The sequence below is a fragment of the Urocitellus parryii genome, chromosome X (genome assembly GCF_045843805.1).
Source record: "Urocitellus parryii isolate mUroPar1 chromosome X, mUroPar1.hap1, whole genome shotgun sequence".
NCBI classification, from domain to species: Eukaryota; Metazoa; Chordata; class Mammalia; order Rodentia; family Sciuridae; genus Urocitellus; species Urocitellus parryii.
The window spans coordinates 19,252,525-19,279,506 of NC_135547.1; the positions used below are offsets into that span (position 1 = coordinate 19,252,525).

Consider the following 26,982-nt stretch of genomic DNA (forward strand, 5'->3'; position numbering starts at 1 on the left):
GCCCAGAGCAATTCCAGTTGCTGTGTGCCTGGTGGGATTCAGTGATGTGAGTGCCACAGCATACACCAAGGACTAGTCCTAAGGCTTTCTCCTTGGGCTAAGGACCACATCAGCAGAGCTTGGTCCTTCAGGAAGACAGTAAGCACAAGATTTGGAATGTCAGATCAGGAAAATATTCTTTAAATCACAGCATGAATATTGCTGTCTTACAAACAGGGAACCCAGGAATGGGGAAGTGACTCCCTCATAGTCATACAGGTTCTCCTTAGTGTCAGAGTTAAGACATAAGCCTGGCTCTCTGGATTCCCAGCCCTTTGCTCTTGCAACTACCTCCTGCTGTTATCTCAGAGCACAGCAAGCAAACGCAATCTGGAAGCACACTGCTTAGTATGCAAGCCAGCCTGACCTTTGTGCTCTCAGAAGCATCAACCTTTTGTTGGAAACCATGGAAGCATGGTTCTGGGGAAATAATGAAAATCATAGCACTCGGTAGAGACAACGAGAAGTCTTGGTCAGACTGCAGAGTTCTCTTCCAAGTATTGAATCCCCAACATATGAAAACACTGGAACTCACATTGGTCTAAGAAAGGAGATGGAAAATCAAAGACCTGACAATTTAGCCTATTCTCTTCCTCTTTTGCCTCCTATTCCCAAGAAGCTCAATTCTGGAGAATTGGGGGCCTTTGTCATTCAGTTCCTGAGAAGAACAAACTCCTCAGAGCAGAAGTGATACAGCCCAGAACTACAGGAGGCCTCCTGAATGCCTACCAGAGGTGTAGGCCTGGACTTAGGAGAGAACACGGCCTTTGGGATGCACACAGGAAGAATTCCATGGTTCCTAGCTGGAAGTTCTTCAACTCTAGAGGGATCTTCTGAGAATTGTGAAATTTCCTGCTCTTCCCCAAAGACAGTCCCCCCCCCATTTCCAGGAGCCCTGACATATGAATTCCATCATGAGGGATCCATTTCTTTGTTCCTCTAGCACAAATAGGATGGAGGAAGGGGTTCTAAATGCAAATATCCTCCAGTGAGCTATTGTATATATTCACACTAGAGAGTTAGCAATATATTAGGTCTCAGAAACTGAGCTGCACAGCTCCACCTTGTCTCTTTTTTGGCTCTGCAACTCTCTGGCCCTTTCTCTGAAAGTCAGACTGTATGTGTGCATGCATACGTGTGTATGCATGCATACGTATATATGCCACCTGTGCCCAAGTTCCTTTTCACAAGTTCAATGAGTATATCCAGACTTTTCCCTTTACTGCTCATTACCTCCCCCTGCCCTCTACCTAAGGCACTTTCCCATATTCTAATCCCATGAGTTCCTTTTAAAGTATAAATTCAAGAGTTAGTTGCTGAACTCTTCAATGAGTGAAACACTGGTATCAAATATATTTTCCTAAGGACTGCTGAATGTCATCATAATGGTGTTTTAATGGACCTTTACATGGCACCACGAGGAGAGCCACCTACTAGGCAGGCTAAAAAAGTTGACTGTGGGTGCCAAGAAGGCAGGGACTGCTGGCAAGCTGAGCTTCTGGGCCACCCCCACAGCTTCCCACTCCCTTGCTTCACCTCCTTATTTGCCCTCAGGAAAAGCAGGCCCAGTTCCACAAGCCTGGGGCCATCAGGGGAGTCCTTGGGGAAGCTGAGAAGTCCACCTTAGTTGCTGCTCCTGGCTCCTAAGCACGCCTTGACATGTTAATTAGGGTGTTTCCTGGAGCCTCCTGAAATGTAGCATTCCCAAGAAATCCATTATCCTTTATGCCTACAGCTGGACAAAGGTCCCTCAAGGTCCCCAGTAAGTGTGGGGGCACATGGAAGTTAGCCGGGGCTGGGGATTCTGACAGGAAGTAAGGGCAGAGGCACAGCTTTAAAATGGCCTGAGCTCCTTCCTTAATTGGCCTGTAACTCAGTTGGCACATCCAAGCTTAGGGCAGAAGGTAAATACAACCTCACATTTAGAAATGCCCAAAGGTTTCTATATTTCATCCTCATGGTAATCTGGTTTGTCAAAATGGAGGACAGTATTAGTCCTATTTTACAGAATAGTAAACTGAGGCTCAGGAAGGACAAGTGATTAACTCAAGGATGCCCAGAAGGGAAGTGGCAATTTCTTAGGACTCCTGACCATTGCTTAACTTACTGTTTCATTGTACAGAGAGAATAGGAAAGGGATAGAGCAGTGCAAATTAAGGGGAGTACTGAGAAAGCCTGGCTCTGGGGGCATATATTACCATCCCAGATCTCAGATCACAGTGTCCCCAGCACCAAAAGCAATACTGTGAAACACTGCTGCCACCCCGTGCCCCTTCCGCAGCACTGGGGTTGAAGTGGTGCATATTCAGTACGAAAACTGAGAGTCCTGATGTACAGCAAGAGCCCCCATTAATTAGAAGAGGACAATAGAGTCCTAAGTTTCCAGGGTCCTTGTCTTGAAGGGACATCCATTCTCTCCTTGTCAATCCCTTCATCCCTGGTCCCGCAGCAGAAAAGAGCCTTTTGGACAACATAGCTTGATTACAATCTGTATCTAAAATATCTAATTACAATCTGTATTTATTAAAAGACACGGTGTTCTAATGAGGGAATGGGTGAATAATACCTGGTTTTCTGGAATTAAACCCTGGGGCTTTTCTCTGTGACTCTGGACACATCCCTAGTCCTCTCTGAGCCAGTGCTCTGTAAGCCTCAGTTTCCTCTTGTATCATATCACTTTTGATTAGATGGTCTCACTCTGATGTCACATTTAGTTACGTATCCATTTATTCAGTGGATCCTACTGAGTGAAGCCTTTCTGCAGGCACAGGGCTCTGTGCTGGGGATTCAGCAAGGAGGGAAGAGCGAATCTGCTTTGAAAATGCTCAGATTCCCCTTCTTTAATGTTTCTTTGGTCATGCTTTCTTTTTCATGCTGACTTACCTCTTCAGAAAATGCTCCTGCTTCCGTTGGAGAATGGAAATTGGCAAAGAGAGAGGGAAAAGGTCCAATTTGCGCCTTTGCTATTTTAGGGGAGGTTGAAATTACGAGCCAAAATAGATGCGCTCTCTGGAGTGACCTCTGTTCTCCAAGATAGGAGAAAACCCAGGTCCTCTGCTTGCGAAGTGGCTCGAGCTCTTGGGTGTGAGGCATTATTATATAAATTCAAGCTCGCTCCAGATCCTTAGTACCCTGAGTTGCCTGAAGGGGGGAATGGCACTGCCTGCGTTTGCAGCCCGGGCGCTCGGGCCACCGCTGCAACCGGAGCAAGGAGCGCCCGCCCGCACCACCTGTCCTCGTCGTCATTCCAGAGTAGAGGCCGAATTGGCAGTGAGCCGGCCTGGGTCGGTCGCTGCCTCAGTCCGCGTGGGCCCTCCTAGGGGTGTGTCTCACGGATTCAACTCCCAGCCGCTCCTGGACGAGCCCCTAAAGGCGTCTTCCTCCCTGGCGGGAGCCGTGCACGCCCCGCTCTTCGCGCTGCTGCCCCGAGGCCGCCGCAGGCGGATGCGCGACCTCAGGCGACGCTGGGACCTGGGCTCCCTCTGCCGGGCCCTGCTCACTCGGGGCCTGGCCGCCCTGGGCCACTCACTGAAGCACGTGCTCAGTGCGATCTTCTCCAAGATTTTCGGCCCTTTGGCCAGGTACGTTCTAGGCGAAAGCTGGGTTCGCTCTCTCCGGCCAGAGCGCGCAGGGGCCATAGGGGGAGGAAAGGCAGGGGAGAAGGGAGGGAAGGCAGGGGAGAAGGGAGGGAAGGGCGCAAAGTTCCAGCTAGCCGGTGGTGGCCGGTCTTGGGGGCTCCGGACCTGAGCTGCGCGCAATTGACCACGCTGCGGCTCCTGTCCCGTTGTTCCGCGGGCATAGGCAGCGCAGTGTCTCCGTTTGCTAGTCGGGCTGCCGGAGGACTCCTTCCCCCCACGGGAACTCCGAAACCCGGGCTCTGAGCTCCCTCGAAGAGGCCACCTGGGTGGGCTACCGAGGCGCGCGGGAGCTGGGATTTGGGACGCGCGGGGTGGGAGCCCGCTAGTTGGGCAGGCAGCAGCGTGCGCGCCAAGGGGGCTGGGGTCAGAAGAACGGGGAGAGTCCAGTGGGCGAAGCACGGTGGGGATAGGAGCCCCTGAGAGTGGAGTCAGAAGCATGGGGGACCGGACGCAGGGTGTGAGTTGGGGAGCCAGGCGACGGGTACAGGAGGGGTCCTGAGGACACAAAACCTCTTGCAGGGGCTCGGGCGACCTTAGGCAGCCGGAGGGGGCAGGCGGCCAGCGGGAAGGAGTCGGGGTGAAGGGGGGGGTGTGCGGCAGAAGCCACAGCGCTTAGCCTGCCGGGAAGGAAGGAAACGGGGAAGGGCGCTCCACAGCCGCTGCCGCGGTGGAGTACTCGGTGAGGACTGGAGGGGGAAAGGGGCGCAACGGCGGCTCCAGGGGGAGGGGGCGGTGCGGGCGCTCGGTAAGCGCGGGCTGAGCTGCGGGATTGACGTAACGAGCTTGGGTTTCCCCCAGCGTCGGGAACATGGATGAGAAATCCAACAAGCTGCTGCTGGCTTTGGTGATGCTCTTCCTATTTGCCGTGATCGTCCTCCAATACGTGTGCCCCGGCACAGAATGCCAGCTCCTCCGCCTGCAAGCGTTCAGCTCCCCGGTGCCGGACCCGTACCGCTCGGAGGATGAAAGCTCCGCCAGGTTCGTGCCCCGCTACAATTTCAGCCGTGGCGACCTCCTGCGCAAGGTAGACTTCGACATCAAGGGCGATGACCTGATCGTATTCCTGCACATCCAAAAGACCGGAGGCACCACTTTCGGCCGCCACCTGGTGCGCAACATCCAGCTGGAGCAGCCTTGCGAGTGCCGCGTGGGTCAGAAGAAATGCACTTGCCACCGACCGGGTAAGCGGGAGACCTGGCTGTTCTCCAGGTTCTCCACTGGCTGGAGCTGCGGGCTGCACGCTGACTGGACCGAGCTCACGAGCTGCGTGCCTGCGGTGGTGGACGGCAAGCGCGACGCGAGGATGAGACCGTCCAGGTGAGTGTTTGCCCGCGACCATGCGGGCCCCTGAAGCGCCAGAATGCACCTGGGCCTGCGCGGGCCAAGGGCGGGAAGGCTCTGCTGGCCGCTGCTGGCCGCTGCTGGCCGCTGCTGGCTGCTGCTAGGGACTCAAGGCGCACCTTGGCGCCAGGTCTCTTCAGGCTCTGTGCATCCTGGCTTACTCTCCCCACCCCTTTGCGGCGCTGTGGCGTCCTCAGGAAGCCTTTCTGTTCTGGCCAGGGATGGCCCGCCTGTCTGTCCAAAGGTTGGCCTGTTTGGTGATGGGGAGTACGTGCGGGGGAAACCAGCCGAGTGGCCCTGAATGAGTGTTCCCTAAGCCTCCACCAGGACAGGACACCACACTCAGATCAGCACTAGAGAGCCTTGAAAAACTGCGCTTTTCATACAATGTCCCTAAGTCTCTCCTCTTTTTCCTCTCCTCTCTACACCGGGCTCTGAAATCTCCTTTCTGTGTTTTCTTCCTCCTTCTCAAGTGCCCGCATTCTCTTCCACCCTTTTTTCTTGATTCCTTTAGCGAGAAAATTCTTTCTCTCTTGTGTTCCAGATCTTATCTGCTCCTGCTTGCTAGCTTTTCTTCTGTTTTGCTCTCTCCGTTTTTTCTTTGCTCTTTTTCAGCTTTTCTGTCTTTTCTGCACGACTTTTATTGCCTCCCCTTCCATGCCCCGCTTTTCCCGGAATAGTGGGGGTCCCTCCACCACTGTTTGCAGACACTCGAGGAGAGTTCCTAGTTCTCAGTTGTTCCTCTCGCCACTGGCTACTCACTGGGCAACCGCGGTGCTTTGCAGAGTGCAAGGGGAATCCCGTGGTCCCAGAGGCGGTTTGGGAGGCTGCCCTGGACCCCATGAGGGCGTTCAGACACTAGGAACTTCTCAAAAATGCTTGAGCCTCAGCACCGAGGGTGGCCAGTCCAGTTTCTGGGAGCTTGGGACTGATGCAAAGAAAGCTGATTTATGAATAGTCTGTAACCAGAAGCAGAGAATTTTCTCTCAACTGCAGTGTCCACTTGCTGGAGGTCATGAAATGCTCTAAAGGGAACATTGAGGTGAAGTTGCTTGGGGGGGGGTGGGGGATAAGGGGGGACTACTATTTCACAGATATCCCTGAAACAAATCTCTGTTGGGGCAGGGAGTCTTGGGAATGGATAAGGTGCAGTTTAGTTGAACCCCTGAACTGGGGGTCTCTAGGTGGTCAAGGATATGGCTGTATTCCCTATGTCCCCATTTGGGTGACTATGGCTGCCTGCCAACACCCCTCTTTCTCTCCCCCACGTGGGAGCCCCTCAGTGTCCTGGACCAGGCACTGTTTTTTTGCAGATGTATGTTGGGATGCAATGGTCAGTGTGGTTTCTTCTGTCTAGCTGCATGCAGCAATGGAGCCCTCTGATTTCCTGTTCACTGTCGTCCTCCTGCCCTATTTTTCCCTTCCCTCAGTTTATAGTGGCCTTTCTCAAATGCCAGAATTCTGACAGAATCTGTTGAATTTTCATTTTTTTCCTTTCTAGACTAACAGATTTGTTTTTCTATCATAAGAGAGTCTTGGCCCCAGGAAGGTGGCCACTCAATCCTTTGCAAGAATTGTGTAAGTCATTGTCACAAGATGATTCTGGTGTTTAAAATGGTCTCAAACAATTTGGCACTATTGAAAATAATCTCATGCTGACAGAGCTTGTAGGTGTACTGAGGGGTGGTGGTGATATTAAAAACATCATTAGGGCAAAACTAGAATTTCATAGCCATGACCATGATAGAGAAATAGAAACAAGGTCTTAGCCACCATGGAAGCCACAGCTTTGTCTGGAGTTCCACAGGGCACATGTGTCTTTACTAATTCTTTTGATCATGTAGGTCAGGATGTGATGTCTGTAAACACACATTATTAATGTAGTCTGAATTATCTGTTTGTTAGTTATTGTCCTTTGACAGATTCCTCCAGACATTATCCATAAGAAAACCAGGGTCCCTTAAATGCTTCTTGGATTGTCCCAATTGAAGCAAAAGTATTTGTAATAGAATAGGGTATTATTGGGCATTAAAAGGGTGATACCACAGTGCCATCTAGTCTAATTAAAAAAGAACCACGTTTTAAAAAGCCGGAGTTACTGGATTTTACAGTATTTGCAAAAATGAAATAAAATTTATAGGAGAAATACATTGCTACCTCAAGGGAACCTCTTTATTTCATTAATTCCCGTCCACCTCCAGAAATATTCATCTTGAAGAATAGTGATAGCCTAAGGGTTCCAGAATTTCCCAAGGTGCTAACAGATCCCTGCCCGCAGGACCAGTTCTATGAGTTCTGATAATCTATAAGAGCCAAAGTGTGCATGCATGTATGTGACCCAGAGGGTGTATGTGAGCCTTCATGTATGTGTGGGAGCTGACAATGGAACAGCAAAGGCAGCTGCATTGGCGATAATTCATAAAGGTGAGATGCTGGTCTCAGGATATGAGTCTGCCTTCCCGGTGATGTTCCTTGGGTAGAGCAGCCTCTCCCTGCCAGCTGATGGTCTGTGCTCTGCTGAACTGACAGTAACAACATCCCTGTCTTTTGGGTTTGGAAATTTAAACTCTTTGGCTTAGTTCTAGGTCAGCCATGAACCAGATGTATATTTGACCCAGGATCTGTGTGGCAAGTGCATTCCAATTCATGATGAGCTTTCAAGTTGCTATCTTGGTATTTCTCTGCAAACTTGTACTCTCTTTGAACAAAAGCATCCCCATTTATCAGATGACAAGAAGCCCAAAGAGGCTAAAGGACTTCTTCAAGGTCACTGAGCTCTTTAGTGGCACAGCAGGAGTCTGACTCCATATCTGTTTGACTCAGAGACCTTTGCTCTGTTGATTGCACCTTGATGAACAAGGGTTTTTTACAAAAACACATGAAGTGTTTTCTCTCATACGTAGAAACCAGAGAGGAAAAAGGAAAAGAAAGGTAGTGTGGGCCAGGGATCTCATGAAAATCAAAGGGAGATCAGTAGAGGAAAGAGACCACTGGGTGGGAAGAGGGGAGGGAGAGGGGACATGCTGGGAGGAATATTGGCCAAATTATATGGTTACATTGTGTGCATGAACCAATAGGTAACAAAAAATCCCATCATTATGTGAAACTATAATGCATGAATAAAAAATGTGGAAAGGGAAAAAAAAAAGGTTGAGTGTAGTACATTCCTCGGATACTGATTATTTGAAAAGGACTGAAATTAATAAAATATATTGGAAAAGACTAAGATTAGGATGGTCAGGAGTCTTAAGTGTAAGCATGACTGAGGTGGTGGATTAAGAAACTTCATCTCAGACAAATAAAATTAACACATACACATACACACATACAATGATATTTCCTATCAGTAATTACCATAGAGTGAACACCAGTAAATGTTAACTGATATTTTTATCATGTACATCATCATCGTCATTGGTAATTTTACACATGTGGGTTTGGATGAGTGATTAGGCCAGGGTTTCCATACCAAGGGATGTAGAAGAACAGATTTTTACATCCCTGAGGTTTTCTGCTCACCAAGAGTGGTCTTCTTGCTAGATTGCACATGGGCTTTTCATTGCCACGGTGAAGATCCCTGCAAAGCCAAGCAGCATAGGGCCTGGTTAGTGAATATCAGTAGGAGCCCTCAGTGGCAGCACAGACAACTCTGACCACAGCCTCTCCTCCACATTGCCTGGGAGGTGGGGCATTAGAGGCTGTTGTAGCTATAAGCCAAGACCCTGACTCCTCCTCCTATTTCTACATTTGAGGTGCTTCCCTGTCTCTATGGATGGTAAAGTGCTTGGGTGATATATAACTGCTGAATAGAGATGACTGTGGTCACAGTTGCCTGGAGAGGACAAAGAGAGAGGATACTTGACTGGCAAAAGGCTTAAGATTTTATTAAAAATAATATTTCTTAAAAATTAGAAGTTGCATGTTATCCTTCTGTTTGCCAATATGTTGTCTGAGGTCAGAAAATAGTCCTGCTCATTTTAGAATTTCTAAGACCATTTTTAAAAATGTATCAAAACACTGTTGCTCACCAGCTGTTAAAATTCCAAAATTCTATAGGCTTTTCTCAGGCCAAATTCCCTGTGTTTGTAGCCAGCTCTAGTGTGCCACTTGGTCTGTGGGAGGAATTCAGAAGTGGGAAGGAAATTGCACTAACCCTGTTCTTCTTCACTTGGTACTGTGCTGGCTGGCACACACTGGATGGGGGTAGGATAAGGGTTTATGGCTCTGTGGGTCAAAGAATCTGATTATGCATTGCATCTTTAGCATCTCTAAAATTTTCAGCAGCTATATGGAAGAGTAACTAATTGTTATCTCAAATCAAGTAGGATATCACAGACAGAAAAGGGCTAAAAGGTTTTTGGAAATAGAGAAATGCTTTCTAGTTTGGCATTCGTTCATTTTAAAAAAGTGGTAAAAGTTTTCTTTTCATTTTTTTTTTTAAAGATGGCTCTATATGACAGAGCTGGAACTACAGAGTATGTAAGCCTAATCATGCCTGTCCCTGCACTTTTCCCCTTTTTTGATTTTTACAGTGAGGCAAGATGACCCCAGGTTTGTGGTACAGGGTGAGGCAATGAGTGAATAGGTTGGCTTTGTGGTCCATCTGGCTGTAAGTTGTTGTGCTCTCGGCTTCACTATAGCTGAGGATGTCTTTCTTCAGCCATCTTTGATGAGAGTTCCTGTATTATTGCACCTATTTCATACAAGATGGGGAGAGATTTGCCATGATAACATCTGCAGAATGTCAGCAGTATTAGTTTCCATCTTTGCATGGATGACAGGTAATTGGAGTTCAACAAAGCTCTGAATTCTCAGGAAGGATGAAAAGCTACTCAGACTCAGCTTCTCTTAATAATTTTAGGTTAGTGCTGTTATGTGGCAATTAGAAAACTAAAGTTTGTCTTTTATGAGTATCTGTCATCAACTGAGACAGTGTGAAGTGACATTAAAAGAATAGTGATTCCTTCCCTTTGTCATTCATTAAACAAAATTTTATTAAACTGCCCATTATATTCCAAGGAAGACATGTCATTCTTGGCAATAATGTTTTCAAAATGTCAAACACTTACCAGAATACAGTTAAAAAATAGGAAAGTTACATTGTAGTTTTAGGTCTAATCAGTAAAGTTGGTAGAGTGACTGTTGTGTCCCCAGCACGGTGCTAGCAGTCTGGGGAGATTAGAATCAAGAGAAAGGCAAAAAGCGCAGGTCACCATCTACATTCACAAGTTCATAAAGATTTTTAGCATGCAAGGTGCTGCACTGTGTAGTGTAGATGGATTGTGGGGGAGGAACTTTTGTGAATTTGGGCAAATCCTTTTCCCTCTCTTGGCCTTAGGGTGCTCTCTGTAAAATGGGAGATTTATACAAGATGTTTTTGATAGCCCTTTCCTTTCTAAAGCATGAGGAATAGCTAGAAAAATGAGAGATCCATCTGAGAAGGCCCCTGGGACTAAGTAGGTTATACTAAAAAAAGGAGGCATTGTGGATAGGCATGGTATCTTCATGGCATTGTGAGGTCCAGCAGCTTCATCTTCTCAGGTCTGTCTAGAATCAGTGAGGAAAATAATGGTTCCTATTACTTGGGTAAGTAATGGTTGGGGAGTTAGGTGGGGGTGAAGTTTCACTTTAGAGGGTCTGGAAAGGTAATGAGAAGGTTGAACCCCAGTGAGTATGAGAAACTCTTGGATGGAAAATGTTTGAAAATAAGTGAAGAACTGAATCCAGCCAAAAGTACCTCCTAATTCCTAGTCTGGAGTGGAGGTGGTTCCATCCATCAAAATGGAGAGATTGAGACGGGGATCTAAGTTGGGCTGGGATAGGAGGTAAGGAGGTAAGAACTGGGCCTCAGGGGTAGGTTATGGCTTAGACTTGTATATAAGGAATCTGTGAACCCAGATGATCTGAATTCACACTTAGCTTTATTATTTAAATGATAGCTGCAATTCACATATGGGACTCTTAGCCAAGGAAAGGAATGTTTGAATAAAGGAAAAGATCGACAGTTATGATTACATAAAAATGAGAAATGTTCATCTGTCAAAGAAAAAAATCCAAAATGAAAAGGCTTATGTCAAACTGTTGAAAATATGCACAACAATTACAATAGACAAAAGGCTGAAATCTTTCCTGTACGAAGGAATTCTATGAATTAATTATACAAATAAAAGGCATGACCAGATCATATATAGCATGAGGCCCACAACTGGTTTGCAGGTGTGGAAAAAGTATTCAGTATCACTAGTATTTAAGAAATGCAAATTAAAAATTTAAACTTATGATACCTTTTCTTTGTCTAGCTCTGATTTTTTAAAAAATACAACCTACATTACCACCGAACAAAAAATGCTAGTAGCTAGTGCTGATAAGGGTGTGGTTAATGTCACATTTCTTATAAATTATTGGTAGGAATGTAGATTTGAATAAAGGATTATTTGAATAATCCTTTTTGGAAAAAAATACGTAATATAAATACAGGACATTTAAAATATTTATTTTTTAAAAAAATTCAGTTGTAGATGGGCACAATACCTTTACTTTATTAATTTATTTATATGCAGTGCGGAGAATCAAACCCTGAGCCTCATACGTGTTAGGTAAGTGCTCTACCACTGAGCCCAGCCCCTATTTATTTTTTCTTGACCTATAGTGTCTTTCCTGGGATTTTATTGAAAATCATAATCTTATACAAGCTTTTCATTGATTCATTCACTCATTTATTCATTATACAAATATTTAATTAATTCTGTTATTACTGCACCTATTTACTGGGGGTACTGTGAAGAACGAGGTGGAGGGATGGGAGTGTGGCTCAGTGATAGAGCACTTGCCTATCATGTGTGAGTTCCTAGCATTGCAAGGAAAAAAAATTGGAGCAGGCATTGTCCCTGCATTCATAGATTGAGGAAAATAGATATGAAGTAAATTATTAATAACTTAAAATTTTGCAAAGTACCATGGGCATGGGAAGTACAGGGTGTTATGAGAACATATAGTAGCAGAGCAACTGAAGTTAAATTGCCATAAATTGGAAACAATGTGAACATTCATGCAGAAGAGAATGGTTCAAGAAATATCAGTATATTCACTTGAAGGATTACTACCAAATCATTTAAATATCCTTTCATGGAACATGGGAAATTACTAGTGATTTAATGTTAACTAAGAAACAAAAAATCGTGGGCCCTGTTTGATTACAACTATGTTAAAGGAAAAAGAGGGCAGAGGAAGGGGGAGAGAAAGAGAAATTATCTTCCTACTCCTCTCAAACCTCTTAAAACAGACAGGCAGAAAAAAATGCCAGGATATTAATGGATGTGTTAGTGATTTATTTTCTTATTCTAATTTTCTGAAGGGTTTGAATTTATAAGTATATAGTACATTTATAATAAACATTAACATTTTATAAAATAGTGGTTTTTTATGGCTGTGATAAATTATACTCATGTCTACTTGTTGGTTTCTGAAGTCTATGGCTGGCTATTGTCATTAGCTTCTTGATTTCCTGGTAACCCTTATTGAGGAAGATAGTCTCAGCACAGTTGACTCTCAGACTGAAAGGCAGAGATGATGTCAGGCATCACCTGCTAATTTTTCTCAAAAATAGCTGTTATTTTATTCCCACATAATCTATGGAAATCTTACACCAGTACAATATAGAGATATTTGAATGAATTGCTATTGTTTCTTCTTCATTTAAAAATTAAATTAAACAGAAAATTAACAGTGGTATACAATTGGAAATATAAGGTTTATTCTGCTCAGCCAGAGACTTTTAAGATAGCCTGACTTTGTGGGGCACGGTGGCACATGCCTGTAATCCCAGTGGCTTGGGAGGCTGAGGCAGGAGAATCAAGAGATCAAAGGCAGCCTCAGCAACAAAGAGGTGCTAAGCAACTCAGTGAGATCCTGTCTCTAAATAAAATACAAAATAGGGCTGGGCGTGTGGCTCAAGTGGTCAAGTGCCCTTGAGTTTAATGTCCAGTACCCCACCCAAAATAATAAAAAATGAATTAAAAAAGATAGCCTGGACTTTAGTCCTCTTTTCAAGTGGACTGATGGCCTAGCTGAAAAGAATAAAGGCTTGGGGTTGGTCAAGGGTTGTGGGTCTAAACATCCATAACTGAGAGCTCAGATCAGTGCATTCTCTCAGAAGAGGAGTCCACTGTGAGGCAGTGTCCTCCTGGTGCAATTTCACTGCACAAGAGTATAACCCTTAATTAACCATAAATTAAACTGATTAGAACACTTCTTCTGCCCCCATCCCCTAAAAAGAACATTTTTCCTCCACTTATTCTAGATATCTGATATTATTTTGGATATATATATATATATATATATATATATATATATATATATATACATATAATCTTATTGTTGAAGCTCCATTGAAACTACACCCCATATAAGTTATTTTGACAGTGTAAAGAACACACTTCACAGTGGAAAAGCTAATATTGACATTCTATGACATGTAAAATGAAATATTTAGTCATTGAGTTTAGAAAGAAAAGCATGAATGGGAATTTCGTCCTTTCCATTAAAGGATAATGAATAATCTATTTAATGGTATGTGTCATGTAAAACAATGTCATTATAAGCTTAGAGAAATATTTGTCTAAACTTTGGTAAAATATTTCTTGGCAAAAGAGCTTTTCTTGTTCTACTAGCTATTGGACTTTACAGATTATTTAGTTGGTCTTATTGCATCCCGTTTGTTATTTCTGCCATTTTGCCTCTAAGAACAGTGTTGAAGACTTTGACACATTTCATAGCATTACACTAAATAAATCTGTCTTGCACATTCTACTGTGCTTTTTCTGGAATATTATAAATATTCAAATATAGACACACATGCTGATTCAAAGTAAAATTCAATACATGCAAATTCTGCATAAATTTCATATTTATAACAGCAATAGTTTTGAACTTGTTATCCTATGATATAAACGTATCAAATACAAGCTCATGGGAATTACCAATAAATATATTTTTCTGATTAAACTGTGGGCTTTTTTTTAGTCACAATTTATGTTTCAATTCTGGGTTATATTATAAGAGAATAATTTGCAGTTCATTTACTCTGAATTGTCAAGAATCGCGTTCTCCCCCGATGTAAATGTCTGCAAAGAAGACTTCTTATTCAGTTTGATTGCTTTTTAAATTTTACTAGCAGAGAAGCCGTAGTGAGCCTGAGAGAATTGGTCTGTTTCCTTTCTTGTGACGAGTTAAGTCCCAATGAATCACTTCCATGAACTTTTCTGTAGGAATACAGAGCAATTGAAACATGCAATGTATTGATTTACATCAAATAAATTAGACCTGTGTGCACCATTCCCTGCATTAATTGACTCTTCCCTATAACTGTACTAATAAGGACAAATCTTCAGCAGAGTATCAGCTCTGATTCACTCATGGAGATTCTTGGGCTTTTGCTCACTTGCTACAGGACTGCAGATGCAAGCAAGGCAATTGACTTTGATGACCATGTTATAAATAGGCAACCCAGGGATACTTTAAAAGGAACCTTTCATGATGATAGTCAACTGCTCAGTTATTACATTAAATAGAACTTGACTGAACTCACCAGTTAAAAGATACAAATTATCACAATGGAGGAAAATACAAAATCCAGCTCTATGTTGTATATAAGACAAAGCATAAGAACACAGAAAGGATTGGAATAATTAGACAATGTAAAGTCTAACCAGAAGGAAGCTGATATATATATATATATATATATATATATATATATATATATATGCAGACTTTAAGTCAAACCTCTATTGGAGATAGTCATTGAATAATGATTAAAAGTTCAATTCTTCAGATAACAATTGTAAACTTGCATAATGTTAATATAATAGTTTTGAGATATATTAAGCAAAAGTTGACAGGTCTATAAGGAGAAATTCTGAAATTTACTGATCTCTTTTGAAAATTGATATATGAAATGAAAAAAAAGGATAAGGATACAGAAGATTTGAACAACACGAGTTCTATATAATGAAAATATATGTATATATATATACACACACACACACATATGTACGTACATACATACATACATACACATAATATACATATGTATTTGTGTCATGTTGGGAAATTACATCGTATTCTCAAGCACATGTGGAACACTTTTGAAAATAGACTATATAATAAAACCTAAAATTAGTCTTGAAAACCTTAGGTGAAGGAATTATCTTAAAGACTTTACTATTGGAGAATATGCAGTGCTTAATAATTAAATGTTGTTACTCATCAGGCAGGAACAAGGGATTGGGTTATACCTGAATGCATGTGAAGGAGTGTCAGTACTGTGATGTAGTTGTTTTGTTTTGGTAGTTTTTTTTTTTTTTTTTTTTTTTTTTTTTTTTTTTTTTTTTACCAGGAATTGAACCCAGGGGCACTTCCACTGAACCACATCCCCAGCTCCCCCCTTTAAATATTTTATTTAGACAGGCCTTACTAAATTGCTGAGGCTGACTTTGAACTCATGATCCTCCTGCCTCTGCCTCTGGAGCCTCTGGGATTACAGCCTTATGCCACCATGCCCAGCTCCTCCCTAAATTGCTGAGGCTGGCTTTGAACTTCTGATCCTCCTGCCTAGCCTCCCTAGTCACTGGGATTACAGACCTGCACCACCACACCCAGAAGTACTCTGATGGATTTGGAAGTATTACCAATCCTTCACTGACTACATGGAGTTTCTTAATTTACATGTAAAAACTCCAAAATTTAGGCAAAGAAAAATGCTGCAAAATTATGCATTCATCCAGGTAGCTTCATCTGATTGTCCATAAAGATTTATATTATTTTGGGTTTTTACTGAGCCAGGCCCTGCACAATGTACATAACATATATTTTCTCATTTAATCCTAAGAAAACCCTTTGTTTTCAAAATCCATTTAAAGATGAGAAAACAAAGACTTGAACAAGACATTTAGTCTGCCCAAATCTACACAGCTGGACGCTATTGAAACAGGCATTTAAAACCAATTGGGGGGGCTGGGGATGTGGCTCAAGGGGTAGCGTGCTCGCCTAGCATGCGTGCGGCCCGGGTTCGATCCTCAGCACCACATACAAAGATGTTGTGTCCGCCAAAAACTAATAAATAAATAAATAAATAAATATTAAAAAAAAAAAATAAAACCAATTGGGACACCTGGCCTGTCTCGTATCTTTCAATGCCTACTAAATTCTCAGAAAAATCTCCCAAAACCTTTCTCTCTCTCTCTTTCTCTCTCTTTCTCTCTCTCTTTTGGTGATGGTGTCCATACAAGCTTAGTGGAATGGAGACCTGAAGTGACGATCTGAAGATATTAGGATCAAACACATTAGCTGATTGCTTTAAAGCATCTTTTTAACATTTTTAATAAAAACTGCAATTTAAAATGAACTCTTCAGCTTTGTTTTTGCCCTCTTAAATAAAAATTTCAATATCCAAATTATTTCAGATACCTTCAAGTCTGATTTACACAGAAGAATGATGTTATAGAGGAAATAAAATACTAAAGGAGCTGGATGTGGTGGAGTGCCTACATTCCTAGCATTTGGGAAGCTGAGGTGGCAAGATCACTTCAGCCCATGAATTGGAGACCAGCCTTGGCAACATAATGAGGCTCTAGCTAAACAAACAAACAAACAAACAAACCAATAACAACAACAAAAGAAGCCAAATCTAAACAACAACAACAACAACAATGAAAGAAAGGAGCTATGTTAGAGGAAATATTTTTTTTTCCAAATACAGAAAATGAGGACTGTTTTAATTTTTTCCCCATGTGAACTGAAATATGGTGTACATACTAAGCAGGATCTGTAAGGGGCCAAAGCCTCTCACTTTTTCTGGAATGTTGCCAGTTGTTTCATTAGCAATGTCAGATGCATTTCTTTGACCAATCATGACCTGTTTCTATAAATGAACATCCTTTTTTTTTTTTTTTTTTTTTTTGCTGCAATTTGGTCTGTGTAGACTCAGCCTTTGGGAAGTAGTTTAGTTCAGCCAGGGAAGTTCATGTAATCTGGGACCAGTTAGACCAGGGAAATAAAGAAACTTTCTTTCAAAACAGAATGAGGGGTACCAGAAAAAAAAAAGAATCCTGAAGGCTATTCTTATAGAGGGTGCTCATCATGAAGATAATAACAATGTATTTCGTTGCTGAAATAATCAAGTGAGGATAGCAGATTCCCGTAGAAGTGCCCATTCCCACTGTTTCATAAGCAGCTTTAGAAAAATGTCATTAAAGAGAATATGCAAATTAGCATGGGTCTACCAGCCTGACAGATATTATTAGAGTGGGTGGCAAAGAAATTAGGTGGAAGACATGGCAGAATGGTCAAGAGACACCCAGTGTAGCCAGAGGCCTTGGGTTGATAGTTACTTAAGCAGATGCCTCATGGCTGAGACTTTGCTAAATGAAAGATTAACTAACAAAATACCTTAAAGGTTGATGAACCATTTCAGCCTATTTCCCAGATACTCCAAAGCTGAAAAATAGTTTCTGTTTTTTGTGATTGGTTTCGCTAAAAGTGGTATGGTTTTAGATATAATAGACTACGTCCAACTCATTAAAGCAATGTTGAAACGAAACATTTTGGAGTGGATGATGCTTAGTAGGCTACTTGTGAAAAATTACTGAAATAAAAATTTTAATGGAAATTATTTTACACATAAACATACTATAAGATTAATGAAAGACAATTAGATTAATAAGAATATGAAGCTGGAGCGAATTTTTTTAAAAAAAATCACATTATTGGATAAAATGGTCTATGCATATTTCTCCTTTTAGTCAAAGGCATCTACCACCTTCAGTTTGTTATTTGTGACTTGGAAGAAAAAAGAAAGAAAGAAAATTAAGTGGGGGGGGGAGGGATCAATTGAGATCATTTGAACATTCATATAGCATTTTATAATTTTCCAGCAGTTTTTGTATTTGTCACCATATGGGTGTACATTAAATCTGTATCTCTCTCTCATTTGTATGTTTATGAAGTTATAAAGTTATACACATGCACACAAAAATAATTAAGCAAGTGATGTGTGTTTGACAATGTTTGGTGACTTAATGCCAATTACAAGGGGAGGGGGACGCCTTGCTTTCCTAATCCAATTGCTCCCATGCTTTTGGTTTATGCACTTAAAGACAGAATCCATTTAAAGTGCCAGAATTTGCATACATGCTGCCTTGAGTGAGACTTCTATTTATTCCAGATGGTCTTGAAAAAATTATTAGTGAGGGGTTTAGAGACCTGGATGGCATGAGATCCATTAGGGTGAGACTGAAATCACATTTGTTGATTCCAGCAGTTCCTCCTGTGTGGAAGGGATGTGCTTTTCATAAAGGAAGAACTAAAGGTGTGTGGTTCAGCTAGACTGTTTAATGCAACCAGATTAGCTCAGCTCAGCTCAACGAGGGCATCCTGTGTTGCAGGCATTGTTAGAAAAGTGTCTCATGATTTTCCAGAGTTCAGCTGAATGCTGGGTAAAAGGCTGCACACTGGATTTATATGCCTGGAACACAGCTAGCAGTTTCTTTGATAATCATGCCCCCTTTTAAAAACTGGGTTACATTGGACTGTACCCCAAGATTGTGAGAGTATGTTGTAATGTTCCCCATTGAATGTCAGGTTTGTTTTACTTTTGGATCATAGTGATGTAACTATTATTCACTGCAGGACAGTTATGTTCTAGTGTCCAGGGACTGGGTGTGGGGTCTCAGGTTGTGATCTTTGGCTGGAAATATCTTCTCTAAAGAATATTGGAGAGATCATGTTTCCATGCTGATACCAAAGAAGCAGGGACCACAAAATTCAGTTCTTCCGGTTTGTTAGGCTCTTACTCCAGGATGCTGCACTTTCTGGTTTACCCAGGGGAGCTTTTGCTCCCATATGCCAAGATGGAAAGATCTGAGTGCCACAGAGCTTGGGGGGCACACTCTATCATTTGGATCTTGATTGTATACCTTGGTGGTCTCTGAATTTAGTGCAGCACAAGAAACCAGGGAGGAAGAAAAATAGATGTTCTCCCCAAAGTCTAAGGAGTATTTCTATACTGGAGATATGGTTAAGAGTTTCAGTTGAAATATAAGAAGCCACGGTTGGGTCTGAGGAAGAGAAATACAATTGGGTAATAAGCGGATTTTCACCACAATTTAATGGCAGACTGCCTTTTAGTGACTCTGCCTTCCCACTCCAAGATGTAGCCACTGGTTGACTGCATTGGCCATGGCTGAAGAAGCTTTGGGAACCATCAGTGCACCCATATGTGCTTCAGAGCTGTTGAGAGGGAATGGCTGCATGCAAACAGTAGCAGCTTTAGTGATGAGAACCTCAGAAGTCAGGGTCCTTAATGCCTTTCAACTCTGGAATACCATGGTTCTGCTGGATACAGAGTGAGAGCTGGTTTGGGCGGCCTTCTGTGATTCAGCATCATGGCCTTGGGATTCATCCAGGCTGTTGCATAGAGTAATGATTTGTTCGTTTTTATTTCTCAACAATATTCCACGGTAAGTACGTACCGCCGTTTAACTGTTCACCCGTTGAAGGACATCTGAGCCGATTCCAGTATGAATAAAGCCGTTCTGAACATTCATGTACAGGCTTTTGTGGAGTGACGAGTGTTCATTTCTCTAGGATAAATGCTCACAAATGCACTTGCTGGGTTGTTTGGTAATTACACACTTAGTTTTATAAAAAATTGCCCAACTGTTTTCCCAAGTGGCTGTATACCATTTCACATTTCTACTAGCAATATATGAGTGATCCGTTTTCCTACTGATCTTTGCCAGCAATTGCTGTCATCAGTTTTTAAATTTCAACCATTGTGATATGTGTGTACTAAAATCTCATTGTGGTTTTAATTGTTTTTTCTCTTAATGGCTAATGATGTTCAACATCTTTCACATGCTTGTTAGCCATCTGTATATCCTATTTGGTGAAATATCTGTACATGCTATTTGCCTGTATTCTAATTGGATTCTCTGTATTTTTCATTTATTATTATTATTATTATTTTTGGTACAAGAGATTGAATGGAGGGGTACTTAACCATTGACACACATCCCCAGCCCTTTTTATTTTATTTTTTTTAATTTTGAGGCAGGGTCTTGCTAAGTTGCTTAGGGCCTCACTAAGTTGTTGAGTCTGGCTTTGAACTTGTGATCTTCCAGTCTAGCCCCCTGAGATGCATGTACCACCATGCCCAGTTCTCTGTATTTTTTTAAATATTGAGTTTTCAGTGTTTTTAAAAAATATATTATCTGTATTAGTCCTTTTCCAGTTATGTTGTTTGAAAATATTCTCTCTTAGTCCATGGCCTGTCTTTTCATCTTCACATGATATTTGACAGAGAAAAATTTTTAATTTTGGTGAGGCCCAATTTATCCTGTCTTCCTTTTGTGGATCATGCTTTTAATGTCAAGTTTAAGAATTTTTTTCCTAGCCCTTAGATCTTGAAGATTTTCTCTTGTGATTTTTTTTCTTAAAGTGTTATAACTTGCACATTTGAGTCTATGTTACCTTTTAAAGTGGTGGTACATCCCTGTCATCCCAGCTGTCTCTCAGGAGGCTGAAACAGGAGGATTACAAGATTGAACCCAGCCTCAGCAACTCAGTGGAACCTTGTCTGAAAATTAGAATAAATAAGAAGGGCTGGGAATATGGCTCTATGGTAAAGTACCCTAGGTTCAGTCCCTAGCACCCTCCCCCAAAGTCATTCTTATTTATACATATTTCACACAAATAATATATGCATATAAAGTGTACAATACAGTACTTTCACATATTTTCACAGTGTTGTGCAACCGTCAAATTCTAAATCATTTTCATCATTACCCAAAGAAAGCCATATTCATTAGCAGTCACTGCTCATTCTCCCACCCCACCCAGGTCACCACTAATCTACTTTGTGTTTCTGGATTTGCCTATTCTGGAATTTTCATATATATAGAATCAATGATATTGACCTTTTGTGTCTGGTTTCTTTTTTTGAGGGGGTGGTACCAGGGATTGAACACAGGGTCACTTAACCACTGGGCCATATCCCTAGCCCTATTTTTTTTTTTTTTATTTAGAGACAGTGAGTGTCTCACTGAATTGCTTAGAGCCTCACTAAGTTGCTCAGGCTGGCTTTGAACTTCCCATCCTAATGTCTCAGACTCCCAAACTGCTGGGGTTATAAGTGTGCACTGTAGTGCCTGGTTTCTTTTATTTGGCATGATTTTGAGGTTCAACCATGTTGTACCATTTATCAGAACTTTATGACTTTTGTGGCTGAATAATATACCATTATATGGAGGTACCACATTTTGTTTATCTACTCATTAGTTGGTGAACATTTGGGATATATCCAATTTTTGGCATTTTGAGTAATGCTACTATGAACATTTATGTATAAGTTTTAGTGAGAGCATATTTTTCAATGGTCTGGATTGGAACTGCTGAGTCATATGGTAAGTCTATGTTTAACCTTTTGAGAAACTGCTAGATTGTTTTCCAAAGCAGCCAAATCATTTTGTATTCCTGTCATCAGCATGAGTTTCTCTAATTTTCCAATTCCTCAATAATTATTATTGCCTGTATTTGTTTTTTTTTAATGTTTATTTTTTTAGTTTTTGGTGGACACAACGTCTTTGTATGTGGTGCTGAGGATCAAACCCGGGCCTTATGCATACCAGGCGAGTGTGCTACTGCTTGAGCCACATCCCTAATTGTAATAAAATACACACAGCATAAAGTTTATCATTAGTGACATTTAGCACATTCAGTGTTGTGTTCAAGGACATTTTCATATCCCCAAAGTAAACCCCATACCCACTAAGCACACACTTACTCCCCATTTTCCGATCTCCCTAGGCCCTAACAACCACTAATTGTTTTCTGTCTCTGAATTTGCCAAATCTGGATGTGTCATATCAATGCAATCACACAATATATGGTGATTCGTGTCTGGCTTCTTTTACTTGGTGTAATGTTTTCAGGGTTCATTCATGACTTGGTATCTTGTATCTTTTTGATTATAACTGTTCTATGGGTGGGCAATAATAGCTCACTGTGATTTTTAAAAATATATTTATTTTATAGTTTATAGGTGCACACAATTCTTTATTTTTTATGTGGTGCTGAGAATCAAACCCAGTGCCTCATGCATGCCAGGTGAGCACTCTACTTCTGAGTCACAGCCCCAGTCCTTATTATGATTTTATATATATATATATATATATATATATATATATATATATATATATATATATTTTTTAATGTTGGTTGTTCAAAACATTACATAGGTCTTGATATATCATATTTCACATTTTGATTCAAGCGGGTTATGAACTCCCATTTTACCCCGTATACAGCTTGCAGAATCACATCAGTTACACTTCATTGCTTTACATATTGATATACTCATGTCTGTTGTATTCTGCTGCCTTTCCTATCCTCTACTATCCCCCCTCCCCTCCCCTCCCCTCCCCTCTTCTCTCTGTACCCCCACTACTGTAATTCATTCCTCCCCCTTGTACTGTTTTTCCCTTTCCCCTCACTTCCTCTTGTATGTAATTTTGTATAACCCTGAGGGTCTCCTTCCATTTCCATGCAATTTCCCTTCTCTCTCCCTTTCCCTCCCACCTCTCATCCTTGTTTAATGTTGGTCTTCTTCTCATGCTCTTCTTCCCTAGTCTGTTCTTAGTTACTCTCCTTATATCAAAGAAGACATTTGGCATTTGTTTTTTAGGGCTTGACTAGCTTCGCTTAGCATAATCTGCTCTAACGCCATCCATTTCCCACCAAATTCTATGATTTTGTCATTTTTTACTGCAGAGTAATACTCCATTGTGTATAAATGCCACATTTTTTTTTATCTATTCGTCTATTAAAGGGCATCTAGGTTGATTCCACAGTCTTGCTATTGTGAATTGTGCTGCTATGAACATTGATGTAGCAGTGTCCCTGTAGCATGCTCTTTTTAGGTCTTTAGGGAATAGACCGAGAAGGGGAATGGCTGGATCAAATGGTGGTTCCATTCCCAGCTTTCCAAGAAATCTCCATACCGCTTTCCAAATTGGCTGCACCAATTTGCAGTCCCACCAACAATGTACAAGTGTACCCTTTTCCCCACAACCTCGCCAGCACTTATTGTTGTTTGACTTCATAATGGCTGCCAATCTTACTGGAGTGAGATGGTATCTTAGGGTGGTTTTGATTTGCATTTCTCTGACTGCTAGAGATGGTGAGCATTTTTCCATGTACTTGTTGATTGATTGTATGTCCTCCTCTGAGAAGTGTCTGTTCAGGTCCTTGGCCCATTTGTTGATTGGGTTATTTGTTGTCTTTTTGTCTAATTTTTTGAGTTCTTTGTGTACTCTGGATATTAGGGCTCTATCTGAAGTGTGAGGAGTAAAGATTTGTTCCCATGATGTAGGCTCCCTAATACCTACCAGCTAATGAACAGATAAAAAAAATGTGGCATCCCCATGTAATGAAATATTACCCACCCACAAAAAGTACTGAAGTACTGATATATGCTATAACATGCATGAATCTCAAAAACATGTTAAATAAAATAAACATATTATTCATGGGTTTATTGATCATTCAAATATCTTCTTTGGAGAAATATCTATTAGGTACTTTGCCATTTGTGTGTGTGTGATTTAAAAAATGTTTTAGTACTGAGTTAAGTTTTCTTTATATGTTCTAGACACAAGTCTCTTAGAACATATATGCTTTCCAAACCCATTCAGTGGTTGTTGCTTAAATTTACTGAAGGTATACATTGAAACACAAGACTTTTAAATTTAGGTGAAGTCTAATTTAACTTTTTCTGTCTCTTGTGAAGGCTTTGCCTAACCCAAGATCATGAAAATACGCTACTATATCTTCTAAGATTTTATAGTTTTAGCTTATACATTAAGGAGGGGCTGGAGATGTAGCTCAGTGGTAGAGCGCTTCCTAGTATGCATGAGGCCCTGGGTTCAATCTCCAGTACAGTAGAACAAAACAACAAAACCCCCAAAATCCAACAAAACTTAAACATTAAAGTAATTTTGAGTTCACTTTTGTGCATATTCTAAAAAAGAGATCCAAGTTTTTTCTGCTCTGTGTAGATATAGCTTGTCCCAGCATCACTGGTTGAATAGGTAATTTTTACTTATCAAATTGGCTGGATATCTTTGTTGAAAATCAATTGGCCAATAATAGATAGGTTTATTTCTGGAATCTTGTCTACTTTAACTGTTGTTATTCGAGTGCATAATGTTGACTATTGTTGCTTTTTAGTTAGTTTTGAAATCAGGAAGTTTGAAGTCTCCATTTTCCCTCCTTTGTGTAGATGGTTTGATCTATGCTGAGTACCTTGAATTTTATTATGAATTTTAGGATCAGTTTACCAATATCTGCAGAGAAGCCAGCTGTTATTATGTTAGGAATTGTGTTGAATCAGTAGATTAGTTTGGGTGAGTATTTTTCTATGAATAATGTTAAGTCTTTTTTATATATGTTCATATATTTTTTCTTTAGTTGTTTATGGATATTTATTTATTTATGTTTATGTGGTGCTGAGGATTGAACCCAGTGCCTCACACATGCTATACAAGCTCCCTGCCACTGAGCCACAATCCCAGCCCGAGTCTTTTAAGTCTTTTAAGTCTTTTAAGCTTCTCTTTTGCTTAGATATTCTTTAATTTTTCAATGCTGTTCTGTAGTTTTTATATGATGTTTTACTGTTTTGTTATTTATATTCATAAATATTTTACTCTTTTTGATGCTATTGCAAGTGGAATTGTTACCTCAATTTTATTTTTGGATTGTTGCTAATGTATAGAAAGACAGTTGATTTTTAATTATTGATTTTGTATGCTATAATCTTGCTGAACTCATTATAGTTTTAATAGTTTATTAGTGTATTCCTTATGATTTTCTGTATATGACATCATGCTGTCTGTAACTTTCTTGGCTAGAATCCCCAGCACAATATGGTATAGAAGTGGTGAAATGGGCTTCCTTATCTTGTTTCTGATGTCATGGGGGGACATTAAATGTTACCTGTAAGTTTTTCCTTGATACGTTTGATAACATTGAGGAAGTTCTCTTTTATTTTTCGTTTGATGAGTGTTTTTTTTTTTAAATATAAATCAGTGAGTGAATGTTGTCTTTTTGTCAGGTGATATTCTCTATCTATTGAGATACTCAATGTTTTGCATTAATTGGCACTCAGATATTGAACCAGCCTTTCATTCCAGGGGTTAAATACCCCTTGGTAATAGTGAAAAATCCTTTTTATGTTGCTGGATTGTTTTGCTTGTGTTTTGTTGAAGATTTATGTATCTATATTAATACGGGATGATGGTTGAGTTTTCTTGTGATGTCTTTGTCTGGTTTTGGTATTGGACAATGCAGGTCTCATAGAATGAGTTGAGAAGTGATTTCTCCTGGTTTTTGACTGAGTTTGGAAAACCTTGGTATTAATTTTTCATAAGATTTTTCATGGGTAAAATTCACTAGAATAACTATCTTGGTCTGAATTTTTCATTGATAATAATCTTAATTGATTATTATTTCAATTACTTTTTGTAGTTCAGTTCAGATTTTCTTTTTGAGTTAAATTCAGTGGTTTATATCTTTCTAGAAACTTGTCCATTTTTTTGATGGCTAGTCTTTATTGAACATTCTAGTCCTATGGTAAGTGTGTACATGCATGAAAGAAAACACAATGATTTTTAGGTTAACATTTGGTATAGTAATTTCTTTTTTTAATTGATTTTATTTTTTAAATACATGATTTCCAACCCTTCCTTTCCTTCTGCATGTAGGCATTTCAAGACATAATTAGGTATAACTGTATAATAAACCAGGTTTTTTGATTATTTTATTTTTATTGTGGTGCTGGGGATTGAACCCAGGGCTTTGTACATGCAAGGCAAGCACTTACCAATTGAGCTATATCCCCAGCCCCAGGATTATTTTTAATACCAGAGATTGAACCTAGGGATGCTTAACCACTGAGCCACATCTTCAGCCCTCGTTTTTTAGATTTTATTTAGAGATGGGGTCTTTTTGAGTTGCTCAAGGCCTGAAACTTGTACATTCTAAGTTATTATATTTGTTGGCATAGGTGTTAATGTTATTACCTTAAAATCAAATTTATTATTAAAGGATGATATTATTGCCCCCTTTCATTCCTGTTTTAGTAACTGAGACTTTTCTCTTTTTTTTTCTCAAATATTTTTCATTTAAGTCATTGTTCTTTACAACTTCAGTTTTCATTTTTATAATTATCCCTTCCTTGTTACCCTTTATTTTATGTGGCATTGACATTCCACTACCTTTATTTTCTTAAGCATGACTTTCTTTAGTTTTGAAAACATTTGTAATTGCTGCTTTGAATTCTTTGTAAAGTCCAACATCTGGGCCCTCTCACAAGTAGTTTCTGTTGAACCCAGGGACACTCTACCACTGAGCTACATCTCTAGCCATTTTTATTTTTTATATTTTGAGACTAGTCTCACTAAATTGCTGAGGCTGGCCTTGAACTTGCCATCCTCCTGCCTCAGCATCTGAGACACTGGGATTATAGGTGTGCATATCACTGTGTCCAGCTTGCCTGCTTTCCCCCTTAACAAATCACACTTCTCTCAGTCTTTTCATGTCTCTTAAGTTTTTGTTGGTAATTGGCATTTTAGGTAATATATTGTAGCAACTCTGAATACTGATTTCCTTCTATCTTCATTGAATTACTTGTTTCTATTTGCTTGTTTATTTATTCTGTGATTTAGCTGGATTATTTTAATAAAATGTATTTCTCCTCAAATATGAAGTCTATTGGAGGGTTTGTTGTGGGGCACGTGCACAATCATCCTGGGTCAACAGTGATTTTGGCTAGCTTGACTTTGTCTGTTTTCCTGATATTTCTGTTGCAATATCTGTCTTTGTTATTATCACATCCAACCATTAGACTCCAGTA

At 40.6% G+C, this 26,982-nt stretch overlaps 1 protein-coding gene across 1 annotated transcript in view; it reads left to right on the forward strand.

Annotated features, from left to right (window-relative positions):
* The first annotated feature begins 3,168 nt into the window (after nt 1-3,168).
* Nucleotides 3,169-26,982, forward strand: part of Hs6st2 (heparan sulfate 6-O-sulfotransferase 2) — a 287,696-nt gene continuing 263,882 nt past the window's right edge. Inside the window, exons 1-2 of the mRNA XM_026405604.2 lie at nt 3,169-3,620; nt 4,476-4,994. Of these exons, the coding sequence (XP_026261389.2) occupies nt 3,193-3,620; nt 4,476-4,994 (947 nt within the window). The 5' untranslated portion in view covers nt 3,169-3,192. The remainder of the gene's footprint in view (nt 3,621-4,475; nt 4,995-26,982) is intronic.